At 35.7% G+C, this 14951-nt stretch overlaps 2 protein-coding genes across 2 annotated transcripts; one reads left to right on the forward strand and one right to left on the reverse strand.

Moving 5' to 3' along the window:
- Positions 1 to 2582: 2582 nt before the first annotated feature.
- LOC127805629 (uncharacterized) lies at positions 2583 to 3536 on the forward strand. The gene is made up of 2 exons (XM_052342379.1): positions 2583 to 2732; positions 2856 to 3536. Exons 1-2 carry the CDS (start codon positions 2583 to 2585, stop codon positions 3534 to 3536), a joined length of 831 nt encoding a protein of 276 aa, XP_052198339.1.
- Positions 3537 to 14321: 10785 nt separating this feature from the next.
- Positions 14322 to 14681, reverse strand: LOC127805630 (uncharacterized). Its single transcript, XM_052342380.1, has one exon. It carries the CDS (start codon positions 14679 to 14681, stop codon positions 14322 to 14324), a length of 360 nt encoding a protein of 119 aa, XP_052198340.1.
- Positions 14682 to 14951: the final 270 nt, after the last annotated feature.

Consider the following 14951-nt stretch of genomic DNA (forward strand, 5'->3'; position numbering starts at 1 on the left):
ATAATATTTTCCTAAAAATATATTTTTAGAAAAAAATGGATTTTCTAAACACAATTGTATCAAATTTATGTATACATTAGTTAATTAAAGATTAGAAAATCTATTTTTGCAATTTATAAATATATATTTTTTATAATTGTGATATATTTGGAAAAAATCTTTTTTAGTTTATAACTAGATTTCAAAATTTAACAGAAACATATATAAAGTTTATAAGATAAAAGAGAGAAGAGAACTCTAAGAAAAAAATAATTAATTTACATTGAGAATTTTTAACAATATGGATGGCCTTCAGGGGACAGAAGAAATCCAATTAACTCTAACTTCTATTTGTGTAATTAAATTGATGGATGTTGTCTGCATTAAAAATTAATGGATTAGTTGTGTCGCCTAAGAAATAAAAATTAAAAAAAAGTTCTAAAAACAAAATAAATTATATGGGGTGCTATGTATGTATGTGACTCAAATTATAAGAGATGTAACAAAACTTTTTCAATTAAATAGATGCATAATTAAGAGACGTGGCTTTGATTGGAGTGTAGGTTGTGGCAACATGATAAAGTATGGCATCAACTAATTCATTACAACTTGATTATGATGTCGAGCGTGATTTCATAAACTACATGGTCTGGTCCTGGTAAGTAAGCTCTTAGGTCATTAATAATTAGTCAATTAATTAATTTGCAGCATTATGTATTTTCTCCTTAATTATTATTTATCTTTCTTAATTTTTGTAGTTGACCGATACTACGATGAAAGGAATCCCATTCAAGGTACATTTTCATCAATTTGAAGAATGTGGAAAATACTAAGCAAAAACAAAGAATTGCGGACAATTTTAGAAATTTGATTTCAATGTTAATTGTGAATATTATTATTAGTTGTCTTCAATGAGATAAGATTGTCAGTTTGAGTATATATGTATAGTTGTAGTCAAGTATAAATAGATTTTTAAAAACAATGATCTAATTATTTTGTATATAATATATTACTTTATTTAAGCCGCCAAATGTGATCACAAGGATACTTTCCAATACTTGTTGTCAAAGACTCAAAACGAGAATCGTGGTGTTAGGCCCTTTGAAGGCATATCCGGGGTTCACCTTGTTAGACAAGTAATATTTTCCGGATACTACGGTGAGAACCTACAACACTACTCTCATGCATGCATGCATCTATTTGTATCTATATATATAAATAAATAGTCAAACAAGTAAAAAAATTATAATTAACTCAAAATAAATGCACACAATCACTTTTAACTACATTTTTAGAAAAAAAAAAAATGTTTTCACTACTTAAACAAACTAATTATACTCTATATTCACTCAAATAAAGTAATTACACTCTATAGCCACTTTTTTTGGTGAAAATTAATTAGGTTAAAATTTAAATAAAATGACCGATTTGCAAAATTAGTTAACAAAATCAAAATTGATAAAGTGGCTATAAAGTGTAATTAATTTGTTTGAGTGGCTGAAAATATATATTTTTTTTTAGAAAAGTGGTTAAAAATGATTTATTTTTTTTTTTTGAGATATAGTTAGTTTTTGCAATTTCCACACAAATAAATATATAATGTTACTCTTACAACTGATCTATTTGTTTAACTATATATATCATCTCTTGTAATGCTTGTTAATTTAATTTGTTTTCTCAAGTAGATGAGGCCCTAAAATTGATTGATAAGTATCCCAAACTCGCAAAATTACAACCGCTCGAGGGTGATAGTGTTTTATCAGCAATTGCTTTGATTGAGTCAGCGTTCCCAAGTGGGAGTCATCTATCCTTTTGGGAAAATGCTATCTATTCTTGTAAGGATATCACTTAATTTTTCAATAAATCCTCTTCTTTCAGCTGTTTGTGCAAGAAACTTAATTAAATTATGTGCTTTTATTCAAGGTGTTCCAGTGAAGTTGGACAAGTATGATAAAGAGCGTTGGAGATCTGACATTGAGGACCCAGAACGAAACCATTATTTGGCTCAAACTTTTATGCGAAGTTTCTACATTCCAGGTTTAGTTGTGCCTAGCTAGCACAACTAGTACAAATTCAAGGGCATGTTCCAAATTCTGCTTAGATAAAGTAGTTTTCCTAATTGATTTAATTGCTTTGATGATAACTTGCAGTGAGCCAAAGATTACAAGCCATGCTTTACAAAGTCTTGGCGTTCTTAGGTAACGTTATTAATTCAATATACACATGGATTAATTTCTAGTTTAATTAGTTGTAACAATTGATTTTGGCTGAAATTTAATTACCGCATTAATTCTTGACTTAATTTTGCAACTCTAGTGCCTCACATTAAACACATCGGGGAGAAAAAACAAGTGCATCATCAGGTAGCTCGGCTCGTGAAATTGTTGTTCCAGCAAATTACAACTCTAAATGATTACAAGGCTTATAAATCAATTGTGAAAGGCCCACTACTTTTCGCAGCAAAATTAGGAGTTACAGAGGTGGTGGAAGAAATATTGGATTCGTTTCCGCATGCAGTTTGGTTTTGTGATGAAGAATCTCATTCTGTATTCCAATTGGCAATTTTACATTGTCAATAATAAGTTTTCAACATCATATATAAGATGGATCCATGTAAACATATCCTGCCTCTTCGCCACGACAAGAAAAATAACAATATGCTGCACTTGGCGGGGAGACTGGCACCTCCAAGCAAACTAAATCTTATTCCTGGTGCAGCACTTCAAATGCAACATGAGTTGCAATGGTTTAAGGTAATTAACTCATCTCAATTTGGTTTAATGATTATTCAGGAAAGCATGACTTAGAATCTTAAATTTGAGCATATTGATGATAAAAAAAGACAGAACACATTTTTAATTACACTTCTCATTCAGGAAGTCGAGAAATTTGTGATACCCAAAAATAAATTGGAGGAAAACAACGATGGAGAAATTCCTGCAATGCTATTTAATAAAGAACACAAAGCCCTAGTAAGTGGAGGAGAGAAATGGATGAAAGCTACAGCAAATTCATGCACAATTGTGGCATCCCTGATTTCCACCATAGCGTTTGCAGCTGCAATCACTGGTCCCGGCGGCAATGAGGACAGTACTGGCCTCTCGATTTTCATTAAAAAAACTGCATTCATCATCTTTACCATTTCAAATGCATTGTCTTTATTCACATCTGCCACTTCTCTATTGATGTTCTTGTCCATCCTGACTTCACGCTATGAAGAAAATGATTTTCTTTATGTTCTTCCCAAGAGGCTAATAATTGGTCTCGTCACCTTGTTTCTCTCCATAACAACCATGATGGTAGCCTACACTGCTACCCTCCATCTTGGGGCAAACAAATGCAAGGAATGGATACTAATTCCTACAGTAGCAGTAGCTAGTGTTCCAATTTATATTTTCACGTCCTTGCAGTTTCCCCTCCTCTTGGATCTAATCTGTTCAACATACGGTACCATTTTTGGCAAGAAAAATGGTCGCCCCATTTTCCTAGCCCTAACAAAAGATAGTCTAGGCTTTAAATCCTCCATCCCCAATTATTGGGCCGAGCTCATTGATTAGTTTGGGTTTTATTTGTAATGTGAAATTTCTAGATTTCATAGACATTAAACATAAACAGGATTGTGAAATTTGCACGGTTTCATGCTAATTTATATATTGTTAAATAAATGAGTTCTTGAATTAACCGACAATGAGGATGTCATAGTCTTCTTCGTTAGAGAATAAAAGAATCCAATTCGACTTTCCTCTCCTAGCCTTAATCGACAACGACAATGGTGGATTCATTTGATGGCTTTCTGTCACGTGGATTCCATTACGAGTGCATACCTATAATTCTACATGACAGCTGAAGAAAACCCATCCACCAGCAGTGCGATATTTTGGGGTCCGAGTAAAAATGTAAAAATAGGCTCCCGAATCGTATACATTCAAATTTTATTTTTTATAATAAAATATAAAAAAAATATTCATACCATATCAGAATAAAATCAAAAATTTTTTAACTGATCAATTAAAAACTACTCTCCTTACAGTTATGGAGACAAAAATATCAATCAAATTTATATAATCAAGTTGTTCGAGCATTTTTTTTTTTTCAATAGACAATATAGCCAATCCATTCAATATGTCTTGTAACATAGTTGAGTAGAGATAAATCTTGATAAACTTTAATTTGGAAAAACTTTTTTCTACATATACAACTGTAACAGGTATAATTTTTTTTCACCGGTGATCTCAACAAAGAATTTACTCTCAATACCTACCTATCGTGGGTGACTAATTTTTTTTTTTCTTTTGCCAAATCAATAAATGCATAAAATCTCAATTACCCATAACCAGAGCTTCTAATTCACTAAAATTCTAGTTAATCATAATTGATTTTATAAATTTAAATTATCAAATAAAATAGAAATAATTAAACCCAATTAAATATGTTTGTTGGGTCTTGATTTCAAACTATAAAATCAAATTCTATATCACAAAACTTATATACGTAAGGCACACAGAAAACATTAACATCTTAGAATATAATATATACATAATATATATATTTATAGAATATATATAAATATATATATTTACAGAAAACATAACAAAAATATTAATAGCTCAAAAAAGGAGATCTCACTGGCAGACCCCCACCACCGGCCACCGTGGCCAGTAGTTTCTAGCGATCAGAGGCAACCACCCGACACCCTTATCCTCATCGACCAACATACCAAAAAATCAACAAGATCCAACGGTCGAATTTTTATAGATCTAAGATTAAACTTTTGGCCTAGCCCAAATCATGTATATATACGTATATATCATGCATCTATATTAAAAATAATTGCTGATAAAACAAAAAGAGTTATCTTCTTGTAGATCGATGCCACTTTCACAGTAAAAATACGGTCGGATCTAAGATCAGAAGGCTGGATTTTAAAAAATCAATGATTTAGAGAGTTGTTTTTGAGAAAGTGAAAGAAAGAAGGAGAGAGAGTTTTCTAAAGAGATTACTGTGTTCTACAATTTTTTTGGGGAGTGGGGAGAGATTTATATGAGGGTAAAATGGTCATTTTGACACAGGGGCAAAATAGTAAATTTCTTTTCATATTTATGGGCCCCTTAAATTGGCATAATTTATAGACCCTGAGACAATGGGCTCTTGAATTTGTCTATAGGTCCGGGCCTATCCACCAGTCATCACATGGATAGAATTGGGATGAGACAAAATTCTCATCTACTGTAGCACTGCATATTTTGGGGGACGTTTCACCGATCTTTCTCCCATCAACATCTCCTGTTGCTGCCCCTGCAGTTGCTTCTGCACCGACCCTTGCTGCAGAGTTATCAGTACATCCATCATCTCACTCAACTACCAGTCTTTCTACGTCCGAATCACCGCATGTTATAGAGCAAGATGATGATGAATAACTTTGTTTTTTTTGTTTTTGTTTATATTATGACATGTGTTAGTTTTTATACTAATTATTATTATTTATATACATGACCATTTTTTGTCGTTCAGTGAACATCTCCCATATTATATTGATGATCTTCAAGAAATGTCTCCATAAAGAGGGTCGCATTTGGAAAGAAGCGCCTTTGGAGATAAAGGGCTTGTCCTAGAATAAATTTGTGGTATTAAATTTAAATTAATAATTTTTTTATTAATTATCAATGTAAAAATATTTCGTCTATTTAATCTTATTTTTGTTTGTAGAAAATTTTTCAGTGGGATCCTACGATTGATGCATTAATAAAGAGATAGTGGGCATAAAAGGCAACTAAGCGATACAGGGATAACACTCGTAGGTGGCATGTTAATGGAAAACTAACTTTTGTGCCAGATGATGTATGGGATCGTTGGATGCAGAAGTGGGAACAAGATGAAACTTTTAAAAAATTGTCTACACAAGCATTGTTGAATCGGTTGAGTAAGACAAGTGGCCCTAGCGTCAGTCCTTCCTGCCACACTAAGGGCTCCATATTCTTAGCGGAGTATAAGAGACGAATAGTAAGAAATTTAATTTATTAATTTGTTAATATTTGTAAAATTTTATTATTAAAATTTTATATATAATTTTTTTTTAAAAAAATGGGAGTTTGGGAGGGAGCCCCTGCTGATTGAAGTTTTTGAACGAACTCATTCAAAAAAAAACTGAAGAAAGAGGGAGAACGTATGTCGACAAAAGTTCTACGAGCGTCGCTGTGAGTTTTTTTTTAATTGTAAATATTGTTAATTTTATAATTAACGTAAATTTTAATATTCATAATTAACTTATTTTATTTTTTCTTCGTTAAATTGTCATAGGAAACGTACGGACAATTGCTGGAACGGGCAACTCAATTGGATGAGGGATCCGATCAGCTAATTGAGCCAGATTGCGACCAGATATTCATCCAAATTTCCGATGGGAAAAACATGAAGAAGAGGATTTATGGCACGGGATCCTTATCACAATCGAAGTTTTACGACATGGCAACTCATCTACTATCTCATCTGACCAAGAAAATGCCACCATATGTATAACATCCCGTATCAAGTGATAGGAAAGATCGGAACAACTTACCCTGATGGGCTTACGCGAACTTACCAGGGGGTCACCCATTCTTGAGCTTCCCCAGCTTAAACACGCTTAACCCTAGAGTTCTTTGCCTACATTCAGCCCAAAAGATATCTAGTTGGTGTTGTTTCATTCATTACTTATCCTCGATATATACTACTCTTCTCTGGGCTCTTAAGGTATTACATTCTCCCCCCCTTGAGCACACGACGTCCTCTTCATGCGACCTTATAATTGGTCCCAGATCTTTTCCCCTTAGAAGTCTGTCATCCTAGAAGTCTGCCAGGAGCCGCCCCTTGTACAGGCCATCGAGCCCCAGTGCCACTCCCTACCCTCGTTGGACACCTTCACCAAGGGTTAGCTTTGATACCACATGTAATCACTCGAAGGTTTAATACAAGGATCTGTCACCAAACTGCGAGGGCCCGCCCCCGAAAGTCCCGCTAGCAAAGGAATTCCGAGGGAAACTCCACACAAGATGGGATCAGAGTGTAACTCTACCAAGGTTACTCAGACCTTTAATAACAATTAGTAATGATTTTGTTATTTTTCATACAAAATAAAATAAACACAACCATTTACATTCCCTTAGGCCACCCCAAGGGAGATACAACAAGCCCAAATAACAAAAAAGTACCGCCACTGGCCTGACACAAACTAACAACGCCCCCAAGACTCTCTGTTTAGGTGAGCTTTATACACATCTAACCCAATAGACTATGCCACGCTAGGACTCTTCTCATCCTCTGCTTTACTTGTACCTGGAATGATGCAAAGAGAAAGAATGAGCCGCAAGACTCAGCAAGTATAACATAATGAAATTGAGCATGAGACATCACAATAAAGACTCAATAAGCAACAACAAACAATACATGATATGACCTTCACATAGAGTGCTATTGACAAAATAGAAACAAGGAGCACCACGAGAAAGGCATACCGAGAATAATTGTAGTCCCCTTAACTATCTAGCTTCCACCATAACCTAGGTACAATTCGGTGACTCTACTACCACACCGTCTCCAGAACCCACATGATGTTATAAGCACCACACTCATTGTTTCGCAGTAACATGATAATCATGCCACAAGGCACCCTACTTTGGACCCATAAATCCCATCCATTTTAGGATGCTATCACACACCTACGGTACCACACATCTAGCATGCAGTGGTCCCACCCTAACAGTACCCTCAACTCACTCTCAACTCTAGGATAGGAGCACACGCCTATGATACTATAGCCACACAATGCGCACAAGTCCATATCCCTATGCTATAAGCTTAAATAATTTTGGACACTTGGGGCCAAATAGCTCCACTTCCAAGGTAATGCCCGAGGTCAGTCAACTGACCATTGGGGCCAGACAGCTCAACTCAAGGTTGATACCTGAGCCCAGCCAGCTCCATCCAAGGCGTACACATCGACTGACACTTAGGGCCAGGCAGCTCCCTATAACATCTCGTATCGAGCGATATGAATGACCGAAACAACTTACCCTGATGGGTTTATTCGAATTTCCCAGAGGGTTACCCATCCTTGAGCTTCCCCAACTCAATCACGCTTAAACCTGGAGTTCTTTGCCTACATTCAGCCCAAAAGGTATCAAACTGATGTTATTTCCTTTCTTACTTATCCTCGATATATACCCTTCTCTAGGCTCTTGGGGTATTACATTTTGTAACGCCCCGCTATCTCGGGCGCGTTATAATTTGGGACAATTCTGGGACAATAAATTTTTTTCTTCAAAACCTAATGCTAAACCAAAATTTTCAAATATTTTCTCGAAAGAGAATTATTATACACATCAAATGTGGAAGCAAGTATCGAACCTGACATCTTACTTTAACATTAAAAAAGTTCTTGCATCATCGTTCCTCAACATAACTTAATACAAAGCATAAGTTCTCAACTAACATTAACTCTAAATAGGGTTTTACATCATCATTAACCAAATGGTTAAATATCATTATTTCTCAAAACGTTCAAATTTCAAAGTAGCAAAACTTAAATACATGGGCTACATTACATACATTTCATTCATCATGCACTTTACTAAGTGTTATTTCATGCCTCATTCATCCTCGTATCTCAAACCCAACATGCAATGTATGATCAATAATATCATCATGAACGTATGCACATTTCATCATCAATACATGTAAATGCAATCTACATGATATATTCACATCAAGGCATGACAACATGATAAAATTATTTACTTAAAATCGAGTTTTGGGTTGAACCACTTACAAACCAAACATTTTTCATAAAACTAAGTCCAGTTAAGAAGCATCACTTATCTTCTCAAGTTTATCGGGCTACCTCGATATTCGTGCCTTGCCTCGATTTGCATGCCAACCTCAAAATTTGCACAAGTCACTTCAACTTTAAGTCTCAAAGTACCCTAATCACCACATTTATTTAAATAAGCATTAAAATATATTTTATATAATTTCTTGCATTTTTTTTCTCTCTATTTCTGCCTATTTTTTCTCAATAAATCCAAACTAAATATTTCTCAAATATTTCACTATAACAATTTATAAAATAATATTCTTGAATTTTTAGAATTTTCTAGGAAATTTTACTTACCTTAACTTAGCCTTACTACCTTCCTCGGTATGCGTGTCATATCCTCAAAATGTGTGCCCGAACCATTTTTTGGCCCAAAATTCCCAAAATATTAATAAATATCCACTTCCTATTTTTGGAATTTTTTTGAAGAATTTTCGGAATTTCTTTCTATTTTTCTTTCATTTCGTTTTTTCTTTTCTTTTCTCTTATTCATCTTCTTCCTCCTACCTCTCTCCCTTGCCCCTGCAACCTTCGCGTGCACTGGCCTCCACCGCCGCGAGCCGCTGTCTCGTCCAGCCCCACCATCGCCAGTCACTTCCCACTTCCCCTTGCTGGCCGCCGACCCTCGCACGAGCCACCCAGCTGCGCACCCAACCTTGTAGCGAGTTGCCATGGCTACGGCTATGGCTGTTGCTTGCTGTGGCAATCTCGTTTCGATCGTCGTCCTCCACCAAGCTCGCCACCACGCGCATCTGACTGCCCCAGTTCGCTGCCTCTTCCAATCGGCCGCTTGCTTCGCATGGCCTTGGCTGCCCTTGCTTTATTCTTCCTCATTTCTTTTTCATCTTGATTGTTGCTCCATCTAATTCTTCTCCTATTTATAGCCAATTCACCATCAATTCTCCTGCCTTGCCCATCCTTCCTCACACATGCCTAGCACGTCCATATACATATAAATATATAATTCTATATTATATTATAATAATAAAAATTATACATTTAAATTTTACTTTTCATTTCTATTTTATTTAAGTAATTTCCTAATTGCAATTACATCCTCAAACACCAAATTAATTTGCATTACGATACCGAAAATCCAAAATTAATAATCTAAGATTACTCGATAATGATGATTTGGCCTTAGTATCCTTACCGGGTTATCGTTTCATCCCAAAACTATTGAAGGGTTGCTCATTACGAAAAATCAAAGCCACATCAGGCTTCCGTTGACTTCCCAGAAGTCCCTTACAATAGTTCGATTTTGCAGACTAAATGACAGCTACATTTTAGTTGTATCGAAAATCGTTCCCGATCTGATTTCTTTTGATACCATAAATCTTATATCAGAACGTTTATCGAGACCATATCATTTTTCTTAGACAATTTCATTCCGAGGTATTCACTACAGTCAATTCAGTACTGATAACTGTTATCAAGCCAATTTTTTGGTATTCTAAACTTGCTTAAATTACGTGGCAATGTCACGAAAATATGGGTTCTTACATTCTCCCCTCCTTACAAAAATTTCGTCCTTGAAATTTGCCATATGTTCTAAATCTCAAAATTCCATCATCGAAATTAGCACCTGACTGATCAAATAACTAAAGAAAAACATACCTCAATACCTTATTTCAAATAATCCTGTTGTAGCTCTTCATAAGAAATCACATATCCTAAGGAAAATTCATACCGATTATAATTCTCTCTTAATCACAAGATCTTTGCCACGTATATCCTATTCGAAACTTGAGAATGTCACCATGCATCTCAAATTAAAACCCGGGGTTGACCATGCTCACCAATCCCTAAACAAGTACACTTGCATGACTTCTGCCTTGGTCCTTAGTGTAGTGGCCCTCTCCCGGATCATCCTACTAGCATAGGAAATCCGAAATGAGGTCCTCACAAAATGGATACAGAAATAATAACTTGGATTTATCATCATTTTTTTTTTATTTGCTCACTGTTCATTAGGAGCCAAAATAAAACATCTCTACATTTGCTCACTATCAATTAGAGCTCAAGGTAAATATTACACACCCTTTACATTATCATCTTGGGCTTACCGCCCATACATTTTTCAAATAAAAGGGCACTAAGATTCTAACAACAAATTGAACCCTCTATTTCCTGCCCTCAACATTACACCCATAGATCTTGAGACTGGGACATCCCTGTACACATCTAAACCTGGGCTCTAGTCTTAATTGGGCTCGCCCTCAACAATAACTTATCCCTTACCTGGAATGACAGAAATAAACAAGGTAAGCCACAAGGCTCAGCAAGTATATATATTACAACAATAAAGACAATAGAGTCAAGGCATGGATAAACCAAAATGGAATAGACCCGAATTCCCAAGTACGAGTAACATTTCCCATTAGATCCCATTATTATTATTATCATTCCCAAGCCATTGTCATTATGCATTTCATGCATCATTTCATTTCTCAATCATTATGATCATTTCCATGCCATTGGCATTATGTAATTCATGCATCATTTCATTTCTCAATCATTATAATCATTTCCATGCCATTGGCATTATGCATTTTATGCTTCATTTCATTTCTCATGAATATATATAATTTTCCATGCAGCATATCGGTCCTCAAGGCCTTTCATTCACATGCATGCATACATATACATAGAAAAATCATTTAGCCATTCACTTGGCTTGAGCATCGCCTATCGGGTTTATGGCCACCTTACCCGCGTCAGGCGCTCTTTAGGATATCATTTTCTCACCCCGCGGTACATAGCCGCCGCGCAAAATAATAAGTGCGCAAATAATAATACCATGCAATGCTTATGTAGGTTTCAAATGAACATATCAAACATGCTTTATTATTAGCAATGTTCTCCTTATAATCATCATGCACACTTAGACATTTCAAGATTTTATCCTCACATGAGCCAATGATATTTTCATCACATGATTTAGCATCATTCATTAGGATTCATTTCCATACCATAAATAATAGTACCATGCAATGCTCATGAAGGTTTTCAAGTAAACATATCGACATACTTCATTATTAGAAATGTTCTCATCATGATCATCATGCACACTTAGACATTTCAAGATTATATCTTCACATGAGCCAATGATATTTTCATCATATGATTTGGCATCATCCATTGGGATTCATCTTCATATTATTTCTCAAAGTCAAACAAGTTGATTACATGAATTCACCATTAAAACTCATAATTTTCATTTTTAATTCCCACCATTAATTAACTTCCCCATTTTTGGAACATCTACATATCCACGAGATGATTTTTGAAGCCAACTAAAACATCACAAGAGTTTTGGGCAAGAATTACGAGCATTAGGAAAGAATCGGATCACAAAGAAAGGATCAATGCATTCTATTAGTTGACCGAATAAATGAGTTAGTCAACCGACTGAGGACTTAGTCAACCGATGAAGAAGAGTTAGTCGACTAAATAGGGACTTGGTCGACCGAGTAAAAACACTTGGTCGACTAACAAAAGTTTAAATTATCACTTGGTCGACCGACTAAAACCACTTGGTCGACTGACTGAAACACTTGGTCAACTAACAGAGGCTTATATTATTACTTGGTCGACTGACTAGAACCACTTGGTCGACTAACAGCCCACTTGGTTAACCGACTAAAACATTTGGTCGACTGACTAAATCACTTGGTCGACTAACAAAAGCTAAATTTTTCACTTGGTCGACCGACTAAAACACTTGGTCAACCGATTGAATTACTTAGTTGACTAACAAGAAGCAGAACATATATTTGGTCAACTGACTGAAACACTTGGTCGACTAACCGAAGAACAAAATACATACTTGGTCGACCGATAGAAATATTTGGTCGACTAATCAAAGAACAAAACACATACTTGGTCGACCAATAGAAATACTTGGTCGACCAACAGAGGCCTGAAACTTAAAAATAACAACGATAACCCACAAAACTCAACCTCTCAAGCAAGATACACCAAATCTTGCTTCTCTAACATTCCTAATCAATCAAGTGTCATTCCTTTGAGGATTTAGGGTGAACTAAACCCTAATGAAAACTCACAAAAAAAAGACCCATCGATGACAAAACACAAGAGTTTAACGGATTGGGAAAATAATCCACCAATCATTATAGGCTCTAGGTTTCGATCTTCTAAGAAACTAGAAGATTCGAAGACAAAGGAACCAAGAAGGAAACCATCTTGACCCAAGAGCAAAAGAACCCAAGGCTTCATTAACAAGGAAGATCAACATGAACTTGCATGGAAACAACATAGAATGAATAATAACTTGCATTTAGAATGAGAACTTGCCATCAAAAAGAAATAGAGAAGAAACTTGCATAACCAAAAAGAAATGCAAGAAGAACTTGCCTTTGATGAAGAAAAATCCAAGGAGAAGAATGCACCCAGCTGCAACTTCATTTCAAGCTTCCATGGACATCAAAATGGAGAAGAAGAAGAAGAAGAAAATTATGAAGAAGATGGTCGATCGGGAGAAGAGAGAAGAAAAAAGAAAAAGATAAGGAAAAGAAAGAAAGCATGGGGGAAGGATTGGCCGCCCATCAACTTTCCAACCACTCCCTTGGCCAAATTACAATTTTGCCTATCTCCTTTACACACACACCACAACTCATTAAACCCATTTTGGTCTTTTATCTCTTTTTCTTTTCTTTTTCATTTTTCTTTCTACTCCATAATACTCATAAATTCATTTATAATAATACCCATTTATGAAATTCCCTAATTGCCCTCACTTTTTTCAATAAAGTAAGGACCATTTGGTCACTTTGCATTTTACAATTCTTTCTTCTTTTCTTTTAATCCACAAAATACAAATATATATATATATGATTTCATTTATTAAATTCCATCTCTCACATTTTACACATAAGCCTAAGCCCAATTCAAAAAATCCACTCATACTCTTACATAGGCTCAAGCCCAACTTATTGGCTCAATTAATTATAATGGCCCATTTCCATTAGCCCACCAAAAGGGTCTCAATATAACATTAAGCCCAATGGGCCTCACAACCATACAACACTTGCCACATACAAAGTCTCCCCTTAGGCTCAACCCAAGTTTCCAAAGACCAATCCATAAATTTAATACATCATTTATTTATATAAATTTTGCCACATCAAGATATGCACATATATATAAATATATATAATGCCCATGCCTACTTTACTAATTGCCCAATTCATTTTAGGCCCATGGGATTTCTCTAAACCCATCACATTCATGGACCTTAAACACTTGGTCCAAATGGGCAACCCAATTAATGAATTTAAATACATAAATTTTGACACTTAAAAATATTTTCCAACATTCAATTTATTAGGGCAAATCTCTAAATTTTCAGAATTAAAATATTAATAAACTTCTAGACCCACTAACAGGTCATTACAGTTTCTTCCCCCCTTAAAAGAATTTGGTCCTCCAAATTCATACCTGGTCAATCAAAAAGCTGGGGGAAATAGACGCCTCATCTCATCCTCGTGCTCCCAAGAGCCTCGTTCGAAGGATGACGCTGCCACTGGACCTTTACAAATGGAATTGACCGGTTCCTTAGAACTTTCCCTTTCCGCTCCAAAACAATACTTGGCATCCCTTCGTACGAAACATCCTCCCCGACCTCAATGGTCTGATAATCAGTACTAAGTTGGGGATCCGGCACATACTTCCTCAACATAGACATATGAAAGACGTGAACGCCGGATAATTGAGGTGGCAAAACCCACCTATATGACAAAGCCCCAACTCGCTCCCGAATGACAAAGGGTCCAATGTAATGGGGACTGAGCTTCCTTGAAACTCTAAATCGACGCATGCCCTTCATGGGCATTACCCTCAACCACACATGATCGCCCATATCAAACTCTAAGTCACGCCGTCTCTTGCCCGCATAACTCTTTTTCTATCTTGGGCTACTTTCATTCAAGCGCTAATGGTTTTGATCTTCTCTGACTTTTTCCCAGCACATAGGTGACCTACATGGCCTGCCATACAACGCCTCATAAGGCAGCATTCCTATTCATGCATGATAACTACTGCTGTAGGTGAATTCCACTAATGGAAAGTAATCATCCCATCTGCCATGAAAATCCCGGACACA

The sequence above is a fragment of the Diospyros lotus genome, chromosome 7, assembly GCF_014633365.1.
Source record: "Diospyros lotus cultivar Yz01 chromosome 7, ASM1463336v1, whole genome shotgun sequence".
Lineage (NCBI taxonomy): Eukaryota > Viridiplantae > Streptophyta > Magnoliopsida > Ericales > Ebenaceae > Diospyros > Diospyros lotus.

Bases quoted from the DNA above. Each gene is read 5' to 3' on its own strand.
- LOC127805630 (XM_052342380.1), bottom strand. From the start codon at position 14,681: ATGCCCATGAAGGGCATGCGTCGATTTAGAGTTTCAAGGAAGCTCAGT.
- LOC127805629 (XM_052342379.1), top strand. From the start codon at position 2,583: ATGGATCCATGTAAACATATCCTGCCTCTTCGCCACGACAAGAAAAAT. The intron at 2,733-2,855 runs GTAATTAACTCA...CTTCTCATTCAG, and splicing joins ATGAGTTGCAATGGTTTAAG to GAAGTCGAGAAATTTGTGAT.